Source organism: Styela clava, chromosome 9, assembly GCF_964204865.1.
Source record: "Styela clava chromosome 9, kaStyClav1.hap1.2, whole genome shotgun sequence".
Lineage (NCBI taxonomy): Eukaryota > Metazoa > Chordata > Ascidiacea > Stolidobranchia > Styelidae > Styela > Styela clava.
The window spans coordinates 1599500-1626358 of NC_135258.1; the positions used below are offsets into that span (position 1 = coordinate 1599500).

At 38.0% G+C, this 26859-nt stretch overlaps 1 protein-coding gene across 1 annotated transcript in view; it reads left to right on the forward strand.

Moving 5' to 3' along the window:
• Positions 1–25579, forward strand: part of LOC120339686 (uncharacterized) — a 35045-nt gene extending 9466 nt beyond the window's left edge. The window contains exons 8-31 of the mRNA XM_039407862.2: positions 1118–1324; positions 2234–3773; positions 5192–5329; positions 6151–6242; positions 6896–7101; positions 7323–7468; positions 7956–8024; positions 8689–8802; positions 9143–9267; positions 10218–10354; positions 10780–10932; positions 11886–12061; positions 13056–13115; positions 14233–14376; positions 15584–15690; positions 16740–16844; positions 17711–17927; positions 19168–19358; positions 20197–20285; positions 21039–21159; positions 21626–21721; positions 22197–22334; positions 23535–23620; positions 24499–25579. Coding sequence (XP_039263796.2) covers positions 1118–1324; positions 2234–3773; positions 5192–5329; positions 6151–6242; positions 6896–7101; positions 7323–7468; positions 7956–8024; positions 8689–8802; positions 9143–9267; positions 10218–10354; positions 10780–10932; positions 11886–12061; positions 13056–13115; positions 14233–14376; positions 15584–15690; positions 16740–16844; positions 17711–17927; positions 19168–19358; positions 20197–20285; positions 21039–21159; positions 21626–21721; positions 22197–22334; positions 23535–23620; positions 24499–24649 — 4608 coding nt within the window. The 3' untranslated portion in view covers positions 24650–25579. The remainder of the gene's footprint in view (positions 1–1117; positions 1325–2233; positions 3774–5191; positions 5330–6150; positions 6243–6895; positions 7102–7322; positions 7469–7955; positions 8025–8688; positions 8803–9142; positions 9268–10217; positions 10355–10779; positions 10933–11885; positions 12062–13055; positions 13116–14232; positions 14377–15583; positions 15691–16739; positions 16845–17710; positions 17928–19167; positions 19359–20196; positions 20286–21038; positions 21160–21625; positions 21722–22196; positions 22335–23534; positions 23621–24498) is intronic.
• The last annotated feature ends 1280 nt before the right edge of the window (positions 25580–26859 follow it).

Here is a 26859-nt window from a genome sequence, read left to right on the forward strand (position 1 = left end):
GCAAATTTACAAACTGCTGAACTCACTGAAAAGTGAAGAGCAACAGGCGATTACTTAAAGTAGTCTTATCTCACATAAAAACTTTTGATTGTGTTGTGGTAACTTTGATTCATAAATTTTAATTGGGGCTCCCGAAGTATGCGAACCAAGATGGCGGACATCGGAATGTAATATGTGTACTAGGTTAGGGTTAGGCCATAATTTTAGGTATAAATACTACGGGAGGCTCTTGGCTAGTCTTCGAACTGATAATAGGACTAAAATAAGGAAATTTGGAAACAAATTATCGCCTAACCCTAACCTGTTACCCATGTTACGTTCTGATGTCCGCCATCTTGGTTCGCATACTTCGGGAGCACCTTTTAATTAATTGAAAGGTAATCGCTAACAAGTAGACGAATGGTCATTTCGTGGTTATCCTGTCCATTCTGGGCAAAGGCATGATTATGTGTATATTTGCTCGGCGGTGTGGCGCATTGTGCTTAGCATAAGGAATTCGCTCGCCACCGCATCTCTGATTACCCTTCATGAGATCGCAGGTTCGAATACCATGCGGGGATGATCATGTGCAAGAGGATTGCTGGGCTCCTTGCTGCCGTAGGGGGGTTCACGTAACCGCTGGTCGGTTACGGCTTCCTCCACCATCAATTCCATGCTTCCGAAAGCAAATAACTGGCTAACTAATCCAATACCCGACCTGGACTGGTAACCGGACGAGAGGCCGTGGTTCGCCATATGATTGAGCGGTATTATCGGCTTTCCTCTCCCCCGGGATAAATATGTAAACCCTAACCTATTTTCAATTTTGCTTTATTTTTGTTGTGCCCGTTTGCCTAGAGAGCAAATAAAAAACGATTTGATTGATTGATTGAGCAGTTGTAAGTTATATGCGGCCATTGAAATGAGAAAGCTCTATGAAACTATCAAATTATAGTGGTACACTACGTTTTGGCAAATACAGAATGACACAAGACATTGACGCAACATTTTTTCTGACAGATGAAACTCCGGGAGCAATCCTCTCGTACATACTCAACCCCGTATTGGACTAGAACTTGCAAACCTACCCACTTGTCAAAACAATCTGTATTCCACATTAAATCATATTTTCTGACAGATGAAACTTCGCGAAGGTGGCTCAGAGTCAGCGAAACGACGTTTGCAAGAGAAACTTGCCGCAGCAGGTATTGACCAAGACCAACTAGACACGGACTGGGATCCCAATGATGTCGGCCTCGACGAGCTAGCGCTAGACGAAGAAGGAAACGTTCTTGTCGATGAGTTTGGCGAACCAATTGATGTTTTTGATGAGGAAAAAGTACAAGTGAGTAAATTATTTGGTACTGTACTCCCAAAGTATGTGCACCAAGATGGCGCACAACCTGAACATAGTATGTGCACCAGGTTAGGTTTCAGATTGTGTGCCATCTTGGTGCACATACTTCAGGAGCATCATTTATTTTCCAACTCTTGCTCTGTACAAGTATACATGTGCCGTGTGACCCCATAAATAAGCCCTAGCCTGAATTTTAAAAATATTTTTAATATAGGCCATTCCCCTTAAAATAAGGCCTAGTCTACCTAGGTGATGACGCGAATTTTTTGACCCACTCAACAGCAAGAAATCTCTCGAACACGTTTCAAAATGATTGGTCATTTTTGAATAATCTATGCTTATCAGTTTTAAAATAAAAACGTTTATAAAATAGAAATAGATATCGGTTTTCATTTTTTATATTTCAAAATCTCGTAATTCCCCTCCTCACCATTTGAAATGTAGAAAAGCATTTTTCTGTGTCTTATTTAGGTTTAGTCTGTTGATGAGCGCTAGATGTTTCCAATCACTTTTTTCCGCCGGTTTTTCTTACCTTGAAACGCTTTTCACACCCGCATGACTCTCAATAACCACGTTGTCCAAGCCTTCTCTTTTGAAATATAAAAAAAGCATCTTTCTGTATCATACGTAAGATTTTTTGTAGATTGAATCGTTTTTTAGACCCTTAAGAACCATGAAAACACACGATTTCCAGAAACCGGACGAGCCTGCTTGCTGTTATGGCATAACTCGGCAAATACAAATTTTAGAACCCCCCTCCCCTTTTAAAAATTTCTGGCTACGACCCTTCTTTTTAGATCGCATGACTCTCGCAAATCCACAATTTCCGGTCCTCTGCCGGACTCACTAGCTGCTTCAGTCTGACAGTCCAAAATTTAAACAAATTTTTATTTTCAGAAAGCGATAGAACGTCGTCGTAAACAACGTCGAGGACGACTCGGCAGTGAAGATGAAGAATCTCATGCAGACAGTGGGCTTGCTTTTGATGAGAAAGAAGAGAAAGAAAGGAGAAGGAGGAGAGATGGTAAGAGTGGGAGTGAGAGTGATGAGGAGGAAGGAGCAACAAGGAGAATAAGAAAAAAAGGAGCAACAGGGTGGGAAAGTGAGAGCGACGAAGAAGGGCCAGGTGGGAGGGGAAAAAACAAGAAAAAAGGGGGTGGAGATTGGGATAGTGGAAGCGACGACGAAACTGGAGTAGGGGGACGTAAAAAGGGCCGCAAAAAGGGCCATGATGATGATGATAGTGCGTACTCTGGGGATTCCCAAGCAAAGGGGAAAGGCAAAGGAAAGAAAAAAGGTGGTCACCACGGAGACGGCGATTTCGACGACAGCGGATCAGATCACGGACATGGACGACGTCGCAAAGGCAAAAAGGGCAAAGGTCGTGGCGGTGATTCAGAAGATGACACTGATGACAGCAGAGGTGGACACGGGAAGAAAAAAGGACGCAAAGGAAAGAAAAAAGGGGGTGGGGATTACGATTCAGGCAGCGAAAGTGATGGTGGGGGTCGTGGGGGGAGAAAAAAGAAAGGAAAAAAAGGGAAAGGCAAATATGACGACGATGATGATGAATCTGGAAGTGACGGGGGACGACGTGGGGGGAAGAAAAAAGGCCGAAAAAAGAAAGGGGGAGGGGGTGATGACGAGGAATTTAGTGATGACTCTCAAGGAGGTCACGGCAAGAAAAAAAAGAAGAATCGACGTGGCCGTAAAGGAGATGAAAGCGGATCTGGATCGGATTACTCCGGGGAGGACGGTGATCGCAAAGGGAGAAAAAAACATGGAAAACGTCGAGGCCACAGACACGATTCTAGGAGTGGAAGTCGTTCAGATAGCGGTGGTGGTGGTAGGAGACGTCGTGGTGGTGGTAGGAGACGCCGGGGTGGTCGTCATGGTGATTCAGGATCTGATTCAAGGTCAGGATCAAGGTCGCATTCTAGGTCAAGACATAGAGGCAAAGGTCGTCGACATCGTCACCACGGTGATGATGATGACTACTCAGGGTCAGGTTCAAGGTCAAGATCAGGGTCAAGATCACGAAGGCGTAGAAGTCGGCACAGACGAAGAAAGGATGGTTCTGATTATGGGTCAGGTGGAAGCTCGTATGATAGTGGCGACTCACGCGGGGGGCTTCGTAGACATGGAAAAAAGAAACATCGCCACCGACACCGTGGACGTCATGGTTCATCAGGTAGCGAAGGTGATAGTGGCAGCGACGAGGAGGGCGGACGTCGAAGAAAACACAAAAAACACCGATCTCGTCATCGCAGACGTAGCGGGAGCGCTCACTCAGATTATTCAAGTCGAACGCCATCGGGGAGTGAAAGTGGGGACAGTCGTTCTCGTCGTAAAAGTCGACACCGTCGTAAAAAGAAGCATAGACATCGACATTCATCGGATGATGATTACAGCGACTATAGCGATGATCGTGACCGCAGTGAGTTGTTGTGGATAAGACAAATGCTACTGCCGCTGATCCAGAGGTCAAAGGTTAGATTGAGGTTAGGGGTCAGAGTAGATGGAGGAAAGAATTCAAGGAATATTTTCCACACGAAAATATCAAAAATTTTTTTTTTTAAATTTACTACGCAAGTTTAGGCATCTGAAATAACAAAAAAAAACTTTATAAGAGGATTTTTTAAATTTTGGAAAGTCAACTCCGAATTCTTGTTATTAAATGGTCTTCTTTATTACGATGCATTACCAATTTTTGCCTCCATGGAATCATGACTAATTCCATTCAAATTCACTGATGCTGCTAAGCCATGCTTAATGATGATTCTTGGGGGAATTTTAAAATAAAGTTAATATTCATCAATTGCACAGTAAGATCGAATAAAAAATTCCACTTTAGTTCCAAAACTAAAAATTAATTCCGAAACCAATCCGGTAAATTTGGCATCAAATTTTTAACTTTGTTTATATTATAAATAGAAGAGATGTTATAACAAGAATATGAATAATTGAGACCTGACCAGACGTTAAAATTGGTACAATTTTTGAATTTATTACTTTCACAAGTATTTATAATGTTATCACATCAGACAGTTTGACTTATGAATCACCAAAACATATCCTGCACTATCATCTTTGACTTTTGATTTTTTTTTATAAAAGGAAAGCTATTTAGTCAAATCTTTGAGTAAAAATAATGGAGAGTTAATCGAATGGAATAGTGTAGTCAGAGAAGAAAAAGGTGGGAGTACAGGCTTGATAGAATACCAGTTTTAAAATCGCAAATGCGCCGCCTCTGCTCTTCCCGCAGTGCAGTCTGTGTTTGGTTTTAAATTCCAAGTCTAATAAGAACATGAAACTGAAGTATTTTCCCTTATTTCTGGTTGAAATCTGAATTTTGCTTCTAAATGATTTATACCGAATTAAACCTTTTTTCATTCGTTAGATACAAATTTAATTTTGCTTCAAAAAATTGTAAACTTTGTCAGTGGCGGCGCATCTGCGGTAGGATCAGCAAGCGGCGGCATTTGTTGAAAACTAATCCTATGCGTGTGTTACTAACAAATTTTGGTAGTGTATGAAAAATTTCCCCTATAAAAAGTCTATCCAAAAAATTCCCTCCAGGAATTTGTGAACCAAAGCAAAGTGTGTGGTCATTGTGAAAATTTTTTGTAAAAATTAATTTAAAAATAGTTAAGGTATTATCAAATTTATCAAAATCATGAAATATTTACATCCATTTTTTGAACAGATAGTAAGTTTTGGCAATTTAAACTTTTTATTAAAACTTATTGAATATTGATTTTCCAAAAAAATTCTCACTACAAAATAAATTTTGAAAATTTAAATATCAAAATCTAGTCGAAATCTTTTCTAATAATTTTATTCTTGTCTCATCAGAATCCCGCAGACGAAGACATAGACGTCACGGATCTTCAGATCGTAGTGGAAGCGAGACAGATGACAGCGATAGATCGAGAAGAAGAAGCAGGAGACGCAGGAGAAAAAGAAGAGAAGATGATTCTGGTGGATCATCAGGTGAGATTCTTTAAATGAACGAGAGCTCTGTTTCGTAACAAGCTACTACGTTTTTTCTATTTTGGTGATGGTGGATCGCAATACAGGTTTGAAATTTTCCAAATTTGATCAATATTTTGTTTTTACATGAGTTGATGTTGTAAAAAGTTTTAACATGACTTCCGTTGAGCCTTTTCGCTTCCCAGTTTGCGGACTCCCAGTTTAAAGAGGCGTACTTTAAATTATTTTTAAAAACCATGTTTCAAATGTCACTGATTTTTAATTTGTTTGACATTCCATGCCGTACTTCCGCATCCTAATACAAGTCGGTTCTCAACCACTTGTTCCAGTTATTCACTGCATAAAACTTTTAAATTTCTTTTTGCGGAGGATTATGGCAATGATAGGTCTTTTAAATGTTGCAGTACCTCAAATATAAGTGGCGAGATACTTTAGTTAGGCACAGAAACCCGGATTTTTACTTTGTTATGCCAACATAGTTGCACAAATCCCTATTCACAAGGTTATTGCTCCCCTACTTTCAGGAGCGTGTCTAAAGGGGGGCCATAAGAGCATCGCTGGGCAGCACGTTATAGGGGTGAGAGTGTTTCTTATTCTGATTTAAATAATAAAAATACAAATACCTTTGATTTATTCATTCTCATGTATAACAACATCTATAATTTGTTTATTCCCGAATTATTTTGAAGTTAGGTATAAGGGGCATCATTATCAGAAACTCGCCTCGAGCAGCAGAAAAGTTTGACTCGTCCATAAACTCAACCCATTACTTTCATTGGTCCCCGCCTTATTTTGAAGCTTTTACTCTTATTTTTATCTAGGTGATAGCGATGACAGCAGACATCGAAGGAGACGCAGAAGACGTCGGCATCGATCTGGATCTGGAGGGTCAGACTATTCCTCTGATTCTGATGTAAGATTTTCATACTTTTTTCTGGAAAAGGAAAACTGATGTGACTGTCTACTTATAGAATAGGAATTTTATATTTATCCAGAATGAGAGGAAAGCCGATAAGAAGGCTTAATCATATGGCAAACTACAGCCTCTCATACAGTTACGAGACTATGTCGGGACGCAGTTATTTCTTCACACACCCCTATAGGGGGCGAACATCCCCCACCTAAAATTTCAAATACCCTCCCTGGTTTTAAGGTGTGACACCACACTTTAGTTCCTAACTTATATTTGTATTTGAATATCCAAGAAGTCGTGTTATATACTACTGCAGATAATCAGTCTAACACATAACGCAATTTTATAAGTTACAAATAGTTTTACCACTAATAGCAGAATATCTCCCACCTCGAAATTTGAAACTCTCCCTTAAAAAGGAAAAGCTTGGGAGCAAATTGTCGGAATGAGAATCATCAGCCAGCCATTTGTCCAAATGCAAAGACTTTGACCCTGGCTGCAAGTGATCGCCAGCTCTCTAAAACCAACAACGTCCAATAGTACTGGGATAAAGTATTTGTAGCGTATCAAGGCAATACTGTTAAGGAAATACCTTGGTACTTTTACTGCAGTTCCTACTACAGTGAATAAATGCAAACTATTTTTGTTTTCAGAGAAGTAGACGCCGTCGCCGACGAAAACACAAACATCGTGATGGCAGTGAGGACTCTGGGAGTGAATCAGACCGTAGCCGTCGTCATAGGAGACACAGACGTCATCGTCGCCATGGTGATGATGACAGTTCTGGTTCGGAATCTGATAGATCGAGACGTCGAAGGCATAGAAGACATAGAAGAAGATCTTACAGTACAGGATCAAGGTGGGTATGAAGGAATGGTGGTTCTACTTCAATGCTTGCTTACTCTTTGTCAAATTTCACAAAAAAATCCTAATATTCTGAGACAAAATTCTCTTCGTAGAACCAACTATTAGGGTACACTACTCTTTTTTTGGTTTAACTCGAGGTTAAAGAATTTTAACGTAACACGTTATACCACATGTCAAGTATAATGTCACACAACTAGTTTCTTATTGATTCAGTTCTTCACGTTCCCGCCATCGAAGCAGAAGAAAGAAAGATCGACATCGACGCCGAGGTAAATATTCCGATTCTGATACAAGCTCTTACAGTGATGATTCGGATGATTCAAGAAGAAGACACAGGAGACATAGACGACATAAAAAATGTAAGTTTGCTTTACTTGTATGATATTTTAATTTGTTTTTATCCACTATATCAGTGGTTCCCAAACTTTTTGTTTGGACGGCACCAAATTATCAGGGTAAAAAACTCTCGGCGCACTCGCATAAAAAAAAATTCTGCTAAAAAATACTTCAGAATAAAGGCAAAAATCATCTCTACTTCCTCATCTTTGCCTGATTTTCTTTGTAATGCTGGAAAAATCACACATGTTTGCTAAACTCGATTTAGCAGCAGATAAATGAATTGCAGATCCTGAAATGGCAGCAGGTAGTGTCTATCTTTATTTTTACGTAGCAATAGAAGTAGACAACTACGTAACAGAAAGCGAACGACGTAATTTGAAAATATGACTCCGAATTTATTGAAAACAACCAAACTTCAATTTTAAAACTCTGGTTGGGAATCACTGGTTTTACAAGATCATTCATATTCATCATTGAGGTTTAGTAGTTTTCTAAATTTTTTTTCAGATTCAGACGATTCAGATTCAAGTAGCGATGACAGCAGACGAGACAGAAGGAGAAGAAAAGATAAAAAAGGTGGGAGGAAATCTTGATTGAGTTTTGATTAAACAAGTGTTTGTCTACTGCAGGGGTTCTCAACATTTTGGTGTTATGGAGCCTGTGAGACTACAATTTACAGAGCTCCCGCGATAAATTTATGAGAAAAAAAACATGTTGTTACCTTCTGATTAATGTTCCTGAGTAAACTAAAATGACCCTATTTGATGACTCAGATGTATTTGCTGTTTTGTATTTAAAAAAATTTCAGTATTTTAATAAGTAAATGAATAATTTGCGGAGACTCGTAGGTTTCTCTGACAGAGTCCTGAGCGCTGCGTGGAGCACTTTAGGAACCTGTGGCCCACTGAAAAAGCTTTCGACAAGCTCGAATAGGTTTAATAGGTAGAAGTTTATTTCTATTCCATAATTAGCATAGCAGACGTTAAAATAATTGCTGAACAAAATAAATAAAGCTGATAATAGAATCAGCAGAGCAAATAAAACCCAAAGTATGGTTTATAGCGTACGGAATTCAACTTGGAAAATTCAGATGAAAGAAGTGGTCCGTGTTGTATAACATCTGGTCCAGAACCTTGTTTATAATCAAGGTGTAAAAATTTTTTAAAATCTAGAAATAAATAACATAGTATTCATTTTATTTGTTAAACTTTCTATTCAATTTATTCATTTTTTTTTAAAGATCGCCGACATCGGCGTCGTTACTCGACCAGCACAGAAGAAAGTTCTGCTGGAGACGAGAAACATTCGAAACGGAAAGACAGAAAGAAGGACAGAAGAAAGAAGTATTATTCTGGTCAGTGCTGTAAACTCAGTTAAATGCATAGTTAATAAATGCGCTTAGCCGAAATTTGCTGCAATAATCCACTAACAGAACTGGGGATACTCGAGTATTATGTGTACCAGGTTATTTTACTTCTATTACAAGTTCGGGGACTGTCTGTGTTAGCCCCCTGCCCACAGGTTTCAATTCCTTTACACAACTTGATGTAAAGTAGGCGAACAAAATTAGTTCCCTCCATATTGGTACACACACTTCTGTACCGCCGAACTGGGCACCCAGCTTAACAGAGCACTTTACAGCTCTAATGCCATCATTGAATATAATATTTTAAGAACTGCTTCATGTTTTTCAGACTCTTCTGAAACTGACAGCGATGATAGCAATCGAAGTCGAGGCCACAAAAAGAAGAAACGCCGTCCGCCTAGACCACCAAGCACATCATCGAGCGACCTCAGTTCCGAGGCTTCGAGTAACAAGGTGGGAGATTTATATTTATTTGTTCGAAGCAACGTCACTTACTCAGAAGTAAAGCAGGCTCATGCTCATCTCTGAGCAAAGTTAAGCACTCACTCAGAAGTGAATGAGATTCATCTTTGAACAAAGGTACGGGCACTCAATCACAAGTAAAGAGGACTCACCTCTTAGCAAAGTTACGGGCACTCAATCAGAAGTAAAGGAGACTCATCTCTGACCAAAGTTAAGCACTTACTCAGAAGCTAAGGAGACTGACTCATCTCTGATCAAAGTTATGGGCTCACACTCAGAAGTAAAGGAGACTCATCTCTGAGCAAAGTTACAGGCACTCACTCAGAAGTGAAGGAGACTCATCACCGAGCAAAGTTACGACCACTCACTCAGAAGTGAAGGAGACTCATCTCTGAGCAAAGTTATGCGCACTCACTCAGACATAAACAAGACTCATCTATGAGCAAAGTTATGCGCACTCACTCAGAAATATACAAGACTCATCTCTGAGCAAAGTTACGGGCACTCACTCAGAAGTAAAGGAGACTCATCTCTGAGCAAAGTTACGGGCACTCACTCAGAAGTAAAGGGGACAAATCTCTGAGCAAAGTTACGGGCACTCACTCAGAAGTAAAGGAGACTCATCTCTGAGCAAAGTTATGCGCACTCACTGAGAAATATACAAGAGTCATCTCTGAGCAAAGTTATTTGCACTCACTCAGACGTAAAGGAGACTCGTCTCTGAGCAAAGTTACGGGCACTCACTCAGACTTAAAGGAGACACATCTCTGAGAAAAGTTACTTAAAAAGTATCATCAAATTAAGTGGATTGTTGAGACTTTACTGAGTGATTGCCTTGACTTGATTATGAATTCAACCCAGAACTGTTAAGCTGTCTTATCAGCTTTCCCCTTTTCCAAAATATACATAATAATTCCATGTCCCTATTGTCTATTTCATAGCTACGGGGAATGACTAAAGAGAAGCGTAAAGAATACGAGAGACGCAGGAGAGAAAAAATCGAGAGAAAAGAAGAAAGGCAAAGAATGAGAGATGAATATGAGAGATATCAGGAGAAAAAAGAGAGGAAGAAAGAACGGTAAGTTCGACTTTTTTTGTCTGAACAAGAGGTTGCCCATGTTTGCAGCTATTTACCTGTGCAATGTGCATGTTTGCAAATACGATTCCCAATAGAATAACTATGTGAATTTATCCTCATTCTAACTGGCTAACTAATCCCATATCTAACACTGAGAGGCCTCAGTTTTCCAAATGATTGAACTTTTCATCAGCTTATCTCTCTCCAGGATGAACAGGTGACCTCCTGGTACCCAAACGAGACGCCGTGGTTCGCAAGCTTTGTTATCGGCTTTTCTTCTCCCCTCGGATAAATATTAAAATCCTATTCTATCCTATGGAATTTATTCATTATTTTATCCAATCACTTACACTGTTTGTCTGGAGACTTTTACGGAATGACGGTGTGCAACAGCTTTTCAAAATATATATTTTCTTAAATTTCAGGAGAAAAGCTCGTGAGCGTGGAGAACCAGTGTCAACGTCTTCTGAGAGTGATTGGGGGGATGGAAAAACGGCTGTAAAATATGGACGAGGAGCGAGGAGAGGACATGACCGAAAAGATTCAGATGACTTCAGAGACATTGGATACGATGATCCGTGAGTTGATAAATATTTTTTAGTTTGATTTATCTGAAATTTGCAGTCATAATTCACATTTTTTGTTCTCCTTCGGAAAGGACAACAGCTTTACAATGCCCTAGATTTGAATGAAAAATTTTAATTCTGTGTTTTTGATTTACCTTACTTCTCAATTGCGATGACCACACTCCAAAAACGGTACTCCCGTAGTGTGTGTACCAGGTTAAGGTTAGGCCATAATTTTATTCCGATTTTCCTCATTTTAGTTTCATTACTAGTTCAAGGACTATTTGTGTTAGCCAAGCCAATATCACCCATGGCCATATGTTTCAGTCCCTTTACACAACTTCATTTTGTTTACAATTGCTTTTTGTCTATGATTGTCTTTTCCAAATGAAACATTCTTTTCATGCTAGTTCTTAGAGCGCTGCAGAAGTGTGTGTACCAATATGGAGGTAACTAATTTTGTTCGCCTATTTTACATCAAGTTGTGTGAAGGGACTGAAACCTATGGGCAGGGGGTATATTCACATGGCTAACACAAACATTCTAGAACTTGTAATAGAACCTTAATAAGGAAAATCGGAATAAAATTATGGCCTAACCGTAATCTGGTACACACGCTAAGGGAGTGTCATTTTTAGAATGCATCAGATAGATGATCACACAAAATGCGTATCTTGTATCAATGGGTAACCCCAAAGTATGTGAACCAAAATGACGGACACCGTAACGTAGTATGTGTACCAGGCTAGGGTTACGTCAAAATTTTTCCAACTTGTTTTAGTTCTATTACGAGTTCAGGGACTAGCCAAATGAGTCTCGTATTATTTGTACCTGAAATTATTGCCCAACCCTAACCTGGTACACATACTACGTTCCAGTGTCGGCCCTCTTGGTTCACTTACTTCGGGGGGTACTTTTTATATGTGCCTAATCTATTTCACTAAATAGTTTTTTTCCATATTCAGTAATGATCCTTGGAAAAAGAAAGATAGAAGGAAGCATGAAAAGAAAAAGAAAGACAAAGGAAGGAGGGGGGATACCGGAGCGGGGAGTTCCGATGATATTCCCTCCTCAGAGTCAGAATTTGATGAAGTCACTGGAAGAAGAGTGAAGAAGGATAAAACTAAGAAAAAAGGGAGAGGTAGTCATAGTAATAGTCAAGTTTATTTTTTCCATCCAGTAAGAATAACATAAAAAATTAACAAAATACAAAATTAAACACCCATTTCCACTGGGGAAGGGAAGTCGCGGAGAACCAGGATTGGTTCATGAGCAGCGACACACACGGTTATGATAGAACTTGTCGTTTTGATGAAATCCACTTTAGATGGGTAGATTTCTGGAAAATGAAGTCTCATTGTCTGTGGTGTTCAGAGTCAGTTTTTCCTTAGTTAAAGCGGTTGACTGCTAGTTATAGCAGATCACCTCAGGGTATTTTGTGTTTTTTTTAATCAACATATACTTAACGATCAGTAGAGGTTGCGCGAGACTAACTCCCAATCCTTTCTCTATGCCTTTGCGCTAGTGGATCCGTATGCATGTAATGCAAGGATGCTGTAGCAGGAATAAAATACGATAATATGCAATTCAAGAGTCCTGCTGCACACTAACACAAATATATTTCTGTAACGTTTCGTCTGACCAAAATCAGACTTCCTCAGACTTGCTTGTCTGAGGAAGTCTGATTTTGGTCAGACGAAACGTTACAGAAATATATTTGTGTTAGTGTGCAGCAGGACTCTTGAATTGCATATTAACATATACTTAGTTCGACTTCTTTTTCTTTATAAATTCATGTTAAACTTATTTATGAGTACTGCTGCTTGATAACCAGTACTGGTTTTTCGTGTCTCCTTCACCCTGAAATATGGCCTATTTATAATTTATTGCAATTTGTATGTCTTGTCCCTGTTTTCAGTATAATGGTAATTCAGTACAGAATTTGATTTTCTCTGAGTAAGAAGCGAGTGTTGGAGCTGAATTTTCTTCAACCTTGATTTGGAGTCGAAGTTTTTTTCAATTAAGAGTTAGGATTGTATTTATTAGACTCATAATTTTGAATCGGAGCTGTCCTAAGTGTCTTTCATGCTGCGATTTTGTTGTGTCTTTTGTAATATCCTCGGTATTATTCACAGGTGATCTTTCTTCTGATAGTGAAGTTGAATCAATTTATGAAGACGTTTTCAATGAGGATGGTGAGTTGTTGATTGACATTGCAAATCATAGCCATTTTATTTCATGAAAGAAATCTGAATAAACAGGATTCTAAATATGCATTCGCGGTTATTTAAATTATTACTGGTTTCGAAACAACCAGAATTTTTCATTTAGACAAGTGGTTCCCAAATTGGGGGTAAATACCCCTAGAGGGGTAATTCAGCAATTTTTAGGGATAATTCAGACGTTTACCTTAATTCCTTACTTTTGACTACATTTAGTCAATGAGCCTAGTCATTCAGCTCATAGGACCATGATAACAATACTTGTCGTAGCATCTTAAAGTATGATTGCCATGTTTAACAAAGAAACATTGATAACGATATGACTACAGTCTTTTATGAAAGGGGTAATTAACCATTTGGTCTACTGGGTAAGACATTGCAAACCAAACATTCATTTCGGTTCAGTCATGAAAGTCTAGGTGAAACTGCCAGAACAGCATTGCATCAAAATAATATAAAAGGGAAAATTCCTAATTTTAAAAAACCTTGGCGGGTTTGCCTTGCAGCACCTTGTCGAGGATATCCTGTTCTTGCGTAAAAGCGTTGTGTTGTGGTAACTTTGAGTTCATGAGTTTTTTTCATACATCTATTGCAAGGTTGCCACTGACAAGTAGACCAAATGATCATTTCGTCATTATCCTGTCCATTCCGGGCAAAGACATGAATATGTATATATTTGCAATTTGCTTTCATTTTCTTGCGACCCTTTGCCTGAGTAGTTTATAAAAAACGATATGATTGTTTGAATTTTCTTATCACCAAACATTGAAAGTCTATTTCAATCAAGATGCCCTTCTTATTACCAACATATTTTATCACGTTTTATATCATTAATTTTGATTCAAAATGCTCTCAGGAACTGTTGGAAGAAAGGATATCCGGGTTATGTGCACAATACATAAAGTAGTGCATGCATATGATAGACCATGGGCCATGTTTTTGACTCTGTCTTTATGATTCTAAATGTTTTGTTCATTCTTTTATTTTTATATAAATGTGGATTGTGTTTTCCGGCTCGACAAAAAACAAACTCTCTCTCTTATTATGTCTCCATCTTCCTATTTATAATTCAGATTTAACTATTTTCCAGGAACTGTTGAAAGAAAGAAGATCCGGGTTCCAAAATCCAAGAAGAAGAAAGAGAAAATTTACGATGACGATGAACTGGATCAGGAATCCGAATACGACTCCATTGATAGCGCTGAGGCAGATAGAATGATAGCCAGACAAATATGTAAGGATTACATTCTTTTCATCATCCGATGTACCATCTGAAACCAGTGATTTCCTATATTTGAATAGCCAGAAATTGGCTCATATGCCAGTGGAGATGATCAGTTGAATACATAACACATTTTTATAAGTTACAAATTGTTTTATCACTAATAACAAAATATCTCCACCCCCTAAATTTTGAAACACCTCCCCTGAAATAAAAAGCTGGGGAGCGTACTGATAAACAATTATCTGGTTAACAGCTCTCATGCCTGGCATGGGCTGGTAACTATACGAGAGGTCAGGGTTCACAATATGATTTAGCATTCTCATTGAATTACTACATTTAAAACATCGTCGTACTTACTTTTATCACAGGTGTCGCTGCTCCACAACTTTGTTTTTTTCGCGTCATCCTTCACCGTGAAATGCCATTTTCATGTTTTTTTTTCAAGCTTTTGTTCGCATCAAGTGTATTTTCATTTTGGTAATAAAATAATAAACTGACAGACTACACTACGGGGATAAATAAGATCTTACTCCATGTTGATAATAAATGAAGCACAACCAGTGTTGCTTCATTTATTATTAACATGAGTTTACCTGGTGGCAATCATCCACTATCTTACTCTATGTATGGATACATTATTTCAGGCCATAATATCAGACATTAAATTGAATTCAACCGTAAATAATAAATAAATTCTTTTTTTTTTGGTCTGGTTCACTCTACATTTTGTTTGACCGTTTTTACCTCATGCATAGTATTGCTTTGTACTAAAACCTGCCAATCGTCTATCAAGTCCAGCTACTCCCGTAGAATGTGTACCAGATTAGGGTTAGGCCATAATTTTATTCCGATTTTCCTCAATGTTGTTCTATGGCGAGTTCGGGGACTGTCTGTGTTAGCCAAGTAAAAATACCCCCTGCCCATAGGTTTCATTCCCTTTACACAACTTGATGTAAAGTAGGTGAACAAAATTAGTTACCTTCATTTTGGTACACATACTTCTGAAGCGCCCAAACCATGCATCTGAAAACAAATATCTAATCTCATACCCAACACGAATTAGTAATCGAAAAAGGGGCCGTGGTTTACAATTCGATTAAGCTGTTTTATCGGTTCTTCTTCCTCGAGATAAAATGTAAATCCTATCCATTCCTAGTCGTCCGTAATTTCGTCATACTGCAATAAACTTTAACAAATTATAAACTATTTTCCACAGATGATAAGGACGGTGAAGTAATCAGACTAACTAAAGATGGCCGCCGAATCAAGGATGGAAAAATAAGTAAAGAAGTTTTCGACTTGGAAAAACACAAACAGAAGAAGGTATGTGTTACATATTTTCATGAAGTAATGCACACCACTGTGACTTTGTGTGAGTCAATTCCAGTCACAAGTAATTCGAGTCTCAGGTCAAATCTCAAGTCCCTAAGTCGAGTCAATCACTGAGTTAAGCGGCACTGGGGCTCGGCTGAGTATACATCATTTTCACAGGCTACAATGTTTTGGAAGGACTATATATAATATTTTCGGTTTTGTAATTCGGACCAAGGGGGATAGTTAGATTCAGATTTTATTTTCGTCATGCAAAAGCAATATACGATATGCAAAAATAAACAAAAGGCATATAACAAATTACGAAGACGGATATCGGCTTGTTGCAATAGACGAGGGATCGCGAAAGACTCAAAGAGTCATCCAGTCAGCGACACCTTGTAGCTGCATTGAAGCAGCAAATATAGCAACCGAACAACTCAATAATAAATAGTCACTAAATTCGACACAATCATATATATAAAAGGGACAACAAAAAGAATGCCTTTAAGCTGCTAATGCCACAATGACCACGAAAAATTACCTAAACATTCACTTAATTAGACTCAATTACAAAAAGGAACAACAAAGTTTGAAAAAAAAATACAGGATGTCATATAACTATGGAGTATTAGATATTTACAAGACCACAACAGCTAGCGGTTCCAGACGTCGAAAAACATGATTTTTAACAGTCTTCAGGGTCCAAAAAGCGATTCAAGCTATGGAAAATGGCTATGTATGATGCGGAATTTTTTTTTTTACGTTTCAAAAGAGGGGTTCCAACTCATAATCCCCCTGTCCCCACCTAATCAATCGTACCCTGGGCGATATGATGGCCAAGTTGATATTTACCCTGTGGTGCTAACATAGGTAAGCCCGATACTTTGACCATTAGGCTCACACACCCATTTCAATAAGCTATGCTTGTGAATTATAAGATATATATAACAATACACAAAAAATATAAAATTGTGCCTGCTTGTTTAGAGCCTTTCTCAGGTACAATCACCTATTTGAAAAGTCCTTTTAATTCTGAAATAATATTTCAATTCTCACAGGAAAAGAAAAGGAGAGAGAAGCAACTTCTTGAGAGAAGTTATGAAGAAGAATACGTCGAAGAATTCTTAGATGAAGATGGACAAGTTGTTAGAGTTGTCAAAAAGGTAAAATCTACATTTGTTTGAAAGTTTAGTCTAAACCAGTTGTTCCCAAAATTGATTGACGAGGGGCCAAAAATAGAAGCAGAAGGATATTTGTGGGCTGGAAGAAGGGAGCGCCACTGGCAAGCGGTCGATACCAGTACGTATATTTAGGATACCAGTATAATCGAATTGTGACAAATATACACATGCTCAAACTGTGATAATGACTTAACAATTGGCGGCATCTGGTGTTAAACTACCTCACTCAAATTCGACAGGCCATATTGAATCGTTACCTCGTAATTGACCCGAGGGCGGCGGTTTCAGATCCACTGGTCTGAACAAAGTTGCAATCACTCAACTACGAACAAATATGGAAGTGGAGAGGTCACACAACAAGATATTGGCTGATGTGTTTATCATTGATTTCAGCATCCAGAGTATCCCTCATATAAATGTCTCAAAATATTGTGTTTCTCATTCATTTCTGAGGGTATTTCTGATATAGGATAAGATTTACATATTTATTCTGGGGCAGAGAAAAGCCGATAAGACGGCTTAATAATATGGCAAGCTTTGGCCTCTCATCTGATTTCCAACTCATGTCGGGTAAAATATTAGTTTGACAGATATTTCTTTTCAGATGCATGGACTTCATACTGTCAACATAGCTCCCAACACAACATGCTCCCAATATAATCCAGTGTCTCTCTTATGCTGAACTAAATGACCAGCGTAAAATATATATACAGGGTGTCCATAAATCGACTTTACAATTTATATTTTGTTATGAATTCCCTTTGCAATTTAAAAAATTTCAAGACGATATGACACCCTATATATCGGTTAATATGACATTTTGACATTCTATATTTCTCATGATTCAGAGACTGAAAGGCCAAACATTACCAGGCAGACGTCCAACTACACCTCTTACTGGACCAAGACGTGTCCAAGTCCTATTTTTGAAAGGTGGCAAATATCTTCAGGACAGACTCAATATGCTTCTGGAAACTTGCACTCTCAATACTGCGGATCCTAGGAAAAGGCTTCGACCCATTAGTGCCTCTAGTGACGAGGGAGCGTTAGATCTTGATGAAAGAGGTGATTTGTATAAATATTCTGATAATTGTGTACGATATTAAAGAATCAATGGAGTGTAACGGCTCGGAATAATCTTTACATAAATGATAGGAGATAATTCTGCCAAAGTGCTTCAACTTTTTCTGCTAGCATTGAAATTTAATTTATTCTTCTTAGCATATTTAACAAGAATTTTGATGATCCCAAAGAGGTATTCATATTTGTGTCATAATTTAGAGCAGTGGTTCCCAACCTTTTAGGGCTTATGGCCCCCTTCCGGAGACTTCTACAACTCATGGCCCCTATTTATCACTCCAGTGGTATTTAGAATGTTATTTTGATTGATATATATTCCAAATCCTATTATGTTCAAACAATTCATGCTCAACAAAATGAAAACACCCTGTGAAATAACCTTATCAAGCAATGAAACGAGAATATCGGTTGGAAACCGAAGACTTATCGATCGATAGTTAGGGGATCCCCCAAAACAGCAACTGCAGTTTCGATTCATCCGCTCTTGTAACTTGCGCACTGCGCATTGCACACACACACTCGGCGGGTCTCAAAATTCTCTCGCTTTACAGAAATCTAGATCACTATATCAATATTTGATTGATAACTCGCTAATTATACGACATAATTCGCCCAAAATCAATAGGCTTCTGGTCCGAGATGAGATGAATGCACATGCAAAATCTGGAGCAGATTCAATCTCGCTTTCGTGAGATATCGCGTACATCTAACAGACAGACATACAGACAAATACCTATCAAGATACTTACCGATTAAAATCGATAAGTAACTAGGAAGAACGGGGAATTTACATTGTCAAGGAATTTGTGCCCAACACGTTGGCCCCTTTTCAAGTGCTTGGAGGCCACTGTTTGAAAATATCAGCTCAATTTTCTTCAACCTTCACATTTATGACAAAAAAAACAAACATTCGAAAATTATTCCAGGGCGTTTGAGGGTCGGGACCCCCCCATTTGACATGTAGAAAAATTAAAAAAATTCTGTGTTATACTTAGCATTTTGAATGGAAATGCATTTTAGAACCTCAAGACACTTGAAAATCAATGTTATCCCTGCTGTTCTGGTCTAACTTGGCAGTTAGAAATTTCAGAATCTCCCCCCTCATTGAAAATCCTTGGCTGAATCCCCTGAAACTATTTTCGAAAACTTTTCATCACTTCTAGATGTCACTTCTAGTGACGACAAAAAAAAAAAATGAAAATTACGTTATTTTTATCACCTCTAGATGGCAGGATAGATTATCTATCTCACTACCGACTTGTAGAACCAGAGAAACTGGAAACCTATGGTAAAGCGTTCGTCGTGGAAGACACAGACGAAAACAATGTCTTGAATTTGAATGAAACCAAGGTTGCCTTGGAAGGCATTCCGACTTTACAAGGATTAAGTCCCAGACAGATGCATTATATATTGAAAGTAAGTTTCTTAATTTGTTTTTTAGATGTGAAGAAGGCTCTACACCTGTGGTTTCCAAACTGGGGTGCAGGTGGGGTTTTTTGGAGGTCGACCCCCCCCCCTATTGGAATGTAAAAAAAATTAAAATCACCTTTTTGCCTCACACATAGCAATTTTTCGCAGTTTGAAACGTTTCTTTCGACCCCCCAAGACTAAAGAAAATACGCACATTCTGGCGTTCCGCTGGTCTCGCTAGATGTTTCGATCTAAAATTCCAGAACTCCTTTGAAAATTTCTGGCCACACCCCTGCTGGGGTTAATTACCCCCAAAGGATTGATTCAGAAATTTTTAATTCAGATATTCACTGTTGCAACAATTTCTTTTGTAATTCTTGTACTTTGGACTAGTTTACGAGAAATCTGGACATTCAATGCTCGCATCTGGTCAATGAGCTTAGTCGGTTACATTACATTTGAACCCTCGTACATATGAACCCATGACAATTGCACCTGTATGCTATTGCACCTATGGAATTTTTTTTGTTTCACGGATAGTTAAACCCATACTAACCCTAGACCATGGGTTTTAGCACCCGCATATAGATTGAACCCGTGGATATACGCATGGGTTCAAATGTACGGTCACCAGCTTAGTCATCTAGTCACACAGACATATGAGCATAATAACAATATTTCCTTGTACTATATTTTTAAACAATATATCTCATCAATATTTCTTAAAAGTGTATTTTTGATGATTATCTGTTATTTAATAATAATCTATAAAATATTTATTTTCTGAATCTTATGCTATTCATCATCTACTGTTTAACCTTGAAAATCTGCTTTTTTATTTAAGATTCTCGGAATAGATGATGCAACTCTCGTTACTTTCAAAATGTTTGCCGTTGTCTGTGCTTTGTGTGAAAGATTGCTTGAAGTTGTTGAGTAAGTTTTATATTTTGCATTTAAGGTTACAAGTTGTATTTTTATAAAAGTTTGTTCAAATCAGCTTAATTACCCTCAGAGTGAAAGAGTGCTTGTAGAAACCATTTATATGCTATAAACCAGTGGCCCCCAACCTTTTAAGGTTTGTGGCCCTCATGGCCCCCTGGTTGTCTTTAAAGTGATATTTATAGTGTTACTTTATGGGTAGTTTACGAATCAAACAGGGTTCAAACAATTCAAACTCAGTAAAGTGAAAACACCCTGTGAAATAAGTAAAATTAATTTTGCGTTGAGCATTGTGTACCCCGCCAACTTCTCCCCCAGCTGCGAATCATAACTACCGTATATGCCGGTTTTACTGCCTGATCTTGATTAAGGGCCGGTTTGAATAGCCGCCCGTGTGAACAAAACATAAAAATGAATAACGGGCACGTGCTTGAATACCCGCCTGATGTAAAAGCTGATTTTTCAGTGGTAGAGAACAATAGGAAATAAAAAGCGCTTTTGTCACAACTGATTAATGTCGTTAAATATTTGTCTTCAAAGATACCGTAAATTTTGTGTATGATTTTACTTTAAAAATAACAAGAGCTCGTGTTTGAATAAGGGCCCAGGCAACAAAACTAGCAAATACGGGTATGTACAGTTTCATAGCGAGATTCTTTGCACTGTCTTTCTTTTCTTGACGGCTTATCTGAAACCTTCTTCATAGCTAGCACTATATTTAAAACAAACTAACAATTTTTGTTCTAGTGAACAGACCAAGAAGTGGATGGAGATTGATGATTTGATGGATTTAGAAAGGAAACTAGATCTTTACAGACAAATGTTTTATTGGAATATCTGCTCGGACAGAAGTCCTAACTACATTAAGGTGAGATTTTTGATGGTTGTAAACAATCAAAGTTTGGAAGGAGTGAGAAAATCTGATGATATGGCTCAATCAGATGAGAAATAATGACCTCTAGTCTGGTTTACCGGTTCTAATTAGGTATTTAACCAGTTGGCTTTTCAGTTGTCTATGTTCAAGGTCGGAAACTTCATTGATTTATATTCAAGGGCACACAGATGTCTATCAAATACAAAAATATTGTATTCTGATTGCATAAACATGCGAGTTTTGATTAAAAATGTAAGATTTATCAGCTGTTATCATAAGTCATATCGTGCTATTTGAATAAGTTTCAAAGAAGATAATTTTGAAAAAACTAACAAAAGCCAGTCAATAGGACTTAGAAACTAACCAGAATGTGACAGTAGTCAAAAGAAAGATTGTTTATTAGATGCTGTTGTTATCTTATCAAATTCATCCTTATGTTATCTATTATCTGTGATTTCAGGCCTCATCACTCAGAGTCGAGCTGATTGCTGGAGGAGTGAGTCGAAGACAGGAAGATGAAGTTATGGCGAGGATTGAAACCAACATTTATAGAGAGGTGAGCTGTAGTGCAGTGGTGCTCAAATGGTGTAGACAAATTTTTTTTTTGAGGAGGACGTGAAGCTAATTATAAATAAAAATATCTGATCGATTTGATCTTGTCCTCTTTATTTTGGATATTTAACTTTCTTATTTTGTTAGTCAAAAACGACGGCACTAATGAAAATAACAACAAGTTTAGCTTGTTAACTTTTTATCTATTTCATCATTTATGTTGTTCCATCCATGTCGTTTTAACGTGTTTTTAGAATAAATCATACTTTCACCTTACTATTTGTTATTTGTAGCTTATGGTTAGCTGTTTATTTCTGAGGTGGGCGTGAGACTTGACAAATTTGAAAAAGGGGGCGTGGCGTAAAGAATTTGAGAATCACTACTTTGAACACTTCAAGACAATATGATTAAAAAAACAGCTTTGAAGTAGTGAGTTCCATACAACTAAAATTATTTTAACAAAATTTTGGCGTTTTTAGGTATCTTTCTTAGACTACATGGCGTTCGTTCCTTTATTTCTCTGTGCTCACGAGAACATTGTAGAAAATCCACTGGATAATTCGAGAGACAAATTCACTGGAGAGAAAGAAAAAACACTCATACCTGAAAAAGACATGGTGAGTTGGCTGTGTTATGATTTTCGGAACATTGTGGTTGCCAGGTCAATCATCATTTATTTGTCAACACAATATAATTACATCACAGGAAATATATTGTGAGACATAAAGTAAACTTTATATGTGTGACAAGAGTCGCGAGAGACCTCGAAAGGTCTTCGAGCGGTAACACCTCTGCATATCACCAATAATAGCAGTGTTCTAAGCACTGGGGTTCAGAACACTGGGGTTTCGTGATAACTGCAGTATAAAGATTTATTTAATGATTGATTTTGTGGCAGCATTTCTAGCTCCTACCAATAAAATGACAAAGTACAGGTCGAGAATTGCCGTAGAGTCAGACCTACAAAAGATTGTGGCACCTATATGATTAAACTTTCTATTTATATTTGCTCTCGCTGGGTATATTTCAATCCTTTACTAAAAAAAAAGGTCGCAAGGAAGTCTCAATTCAGGATTCGCCCAGGGGTGTCTTCAAACGGGTTGGAATCCCCCTCTTTTGAAAAAAAAACATTTTTTTAAATCACACATAGCAATATTTCAATGCTCTTTGGACCAGGGTTTTCCAAACTGGGGTTCGTGGACCCCCGGGGGTTCGTGACAACTGCACAGGGGGTCCGCAACGATATGAAAAAAGTCTGATCGATATTTAATGATAGATTTTAATCAAAGAGCCGTTGGATATTTTTGGTTGAGCGTTGCGAACGAATATCCTTTGCTGTCAGAAAAGGCAATTAAAATTTTATTGCCTTTTGCAACGACCTACATGCGCAAGGCAGCCTTTTCACCTCTTATCAATATAATGACAAAATACAGGTAAAGACTTGTCGCGGGGTCCGATCTACGAGTTTGCTTGTCACAAATTGCCCCAAAAATCGATAAATTGTGCAGAGAAAAGCAACCGCATTCATCACATTAATGTCGTTTGTGTTGTAAATGAAACATTATCTTTACTCGTTGGTAGGCACAGAAATTGATACGCCATAGTATTGGCGTCCGTCAAAACTAAGATTCACAAAAAGGGGTCCGATGCCCAAAAAGTTTGGGAAACTCTGCTTTACCATCATGACTCTTGAAACCAAACGCTTTCCGGCCTATGTCCGTATTCGCTAGCTGTTGCTTACTTGGCAATTAGAAATTTCAGAATTTTTGAAAATTCCTGGCCATACTCCTATCTTCACTCATAATTTTGTATTCCAGGTTCCTCTTGGAAGGCAGATGTCAAGGAAAGCTGCATTGAGCATGGGATCTATACCAATACCTTACTTATTTGAGAAGAGGCCAGGGTGAGTTTTGTCAAACAAATCGGATAATATAGTGCCAGACCAAGGTTGTGCAACAGGCGGTCAAGCCTACCAAACCATATAGTGTGGCCCAGTGGCGTAGCATCCACCCCCACGGTCGTGGGAGGGCCCACAGCGCAATGGAGCCCAAGCGGTTAGAATTTAGAAATGTAAGCAGCAAAACCAAAAGCTGCATTGCAAAACCAGTAATGCACATCTGTCAGAATGATGTCGAAAGCAAAACCTCTCAGTGGCGCCTAAAAACGTAGAAGAGGAAAAACGTATGAAAAAATTGAAGTGACCAATATAAACGGCAAATTTTGGGTTACCATTGCCTTTTTATAGCGACATGTTATGCTTTTTGACGAAATAAAAAAAGCTATGTTTTAGCTTTATCCGAGAGTTCTAGGGTCATTTCCACGAAATATTTTTGCGGGGGGGTCCATGAGAGTCTTGCTACGCCACTGGTGTGGCCCTCGTCACATAATTGCCCCCGTAGGGTTTGAACCTGTGAACCCACACCACCGAGCAGAATATTTTTCAATCGATTAGCTGAAAAGCAAGAGGACCACTAAAATGCCAAGATCCAATGAAGCTACGTAGGATTATAGTGGTGCATTACATTCTATGGATCAAATTGATGTCAACATGCTAGGTCATGCTCACATGGATAAAAATAACTTATGTTTTTGTCGCTGTGTTAAATTTTTTTGCTGTTTTGATCGGTGCTTATATTATTGAAAAGGCGAGCAATAGCTGCATTCTCTTCTCTTGCCTTTTCCGCGATGCTCTGGTATATGCTCAGTTTCCGTTTTTAAGTGACTCTGCTAAATGTGTTGCACTGCCATGGTCTAATTTATGATTTCCATTTTTTGTTTCAGTTCATCATTACGAAAGCGAATCAGGCTCTGTCTACCCAAACCACCAATTGAGGAGGTAGGAACACCGGACTCTATGGCGACACCTATAATGTCACCTGTTCCCCCCAAAGTCAGCAGATTAGAAGCTTTAAAGAAACGAATGAAACTATGACAGAATAATAAAACAAACATGAAGAAATATGGAACAAAGAATTGGCCATCACAGAAAGAATATTCCAGCCGAAAATATTCCATGTTCCCATTCATTTTTTCAATCTAGCGTACCAGGGACTATTTCACAATAAGCTATTCTGCTGTAAAGGATTAGAATGAATTTTGGCGATGTTTATATGAATGCACAACATAGTTTCAATTCTTTCACCTGTTTATGTGAATTGGAAAATAAAATTCAGCTTCCCTGACAATGAATATTAGAAATTGAAAGCATTTTCCAGTTCAAAAATATTCCATGTTCCCATTCATATTTTATTGGGGTATTCCATATGTTTTTAGTGATAAAACTGTTTGATGCAAAAACGTATTCAAATTAGAAGGGAGTGTATTAAATTAACAAGATAGGGGACAAGGGGACTTTAACACAATGGGACGTGTATTCAGTACTAATGCACTTATTCTAAGTAAATTTATTTTTAAAATGCTATGATTAAGTCTTTATGTGCTTCATTGAAATTTGTATTTTTTGTTTTACAACACTGTGAATAAACACCTTCAATAGTCTTTTTTTTGTAAATTTTTTAGCCTATTTTGTAGGCTTAGAGATTCGATCTATTCATGATTTTATGCATTTTCTATCTGTTCATTTGTCGTTTACCCTTCATCAAATGTAGAAACCAATTTTTTCAAAAGTATGTAACCTGTCTTTCCCAGTTCATCATAAGCGAAATAAGAAAAAGTGGCCAGACAGGCTTAGTGAGAGCGCAACAACATTTATTGCTGCAATTCGATATGAGTTCCGTGGCCACATTTGGCCATGTACTCAGGGGAGTGTCTTGAGGGGGCCATATGGGCAGCCTCCCAAGGTAGCACGTTATAGGGGTGAGTTCGTCGCCCAGTTTGATAATTTAAGTAAAGAAATACAAACACTCTTACGTAATAGTTGATTTATTTATTCTAATGTTTAACAACATCTAGAATTTGTTTAGCACCAAAATAATTTTTGAAGCTAAATATAAGGGGCATCATTATCGAAAAACTCGCAACAGGCTGCAGAAAGGTTTGACACAACCCTGCATGTACTTACAAAATTAACATAAAGGCAGAGACTGGAAGTCGGAAATCATTGATTTTTATTAATTTTGAAGATCTAAATATCGTTTGTATGATACAAAAAAGTGGACAAAATATATAAACCGGAGCAGTGACGAGCTGGAAAAGTTGTGACAACCGGAACGTAACTAATTCGTGGAAATGTAGTATATTCATAATCACAACGCGCTCGCAGACACTAACAGAAGCATTTGTCTGTCCTAAGATGGAGCCGAAGAGCTACATTAAAATATAAATAAATTATCTGAAGGTATATTTATAATTCAATACAAGTGAGGCCGTGTCTCCAAATGTTGTATGTTCATCCCGGTTGAAAAAAAAGTCCATATATGGCGAAACACGTCCTGTTGTGCGGTGACCGATCCATGTCGGGTATATCGGTATAAGATTATTATTTTTTTCACAATGGACAGAAAACAGCTTGCAAACTAACAATTGTCATATCCAAGAAGATCGTTTTATCGGCTTTACAATATCGGAATTGATACGAAAACTCTTAGAAAGAACTGAATCCATTAGGGTTTTCCCATTTGTTTCTTCGCATTCCAGTGTTTACATCACGTGAGAAAATTAACCAATGAGCAATCAGTGTCGTCTCCACATATTCACTCCATGTTTTGTGATATCATAAATTTGATTACTCATTCACTAAAGTGATTTCTATATCTATCGACTTCAAGCGCAACAAAATTTTGTAAAAATACGATAAATTTCGTATTTAAATACCAAATTTTTCATGGTTTTCAAAGGGTTCGTTAAATTTCGTCGTTTTACCGCCCAAAATATGCTCTCATTTGTGCAGTTGAGCGTGACTCGCAGAAGATTTACGTTTGTTTTTTATATTTCCAGTGTTCGACAAATCGATTGCTCTGCGGCTCTTAGCGGTAATTTGAGATAAATTCTGAAATATAAATTGGGATTTCGATGTTAAATTTTGGGATATAAAACGAAAAAGTATATAAGGCGAAAAATATCTTTCTCGACATTGAAATTTCCACTTTTGAAATTTTCACTAAACTCGTCTCGCGCTGCTGTGCGTAGTGCAGACTGGCATATGACATACGACTTCTATATCCCGAAATCTTAAGGTAAATG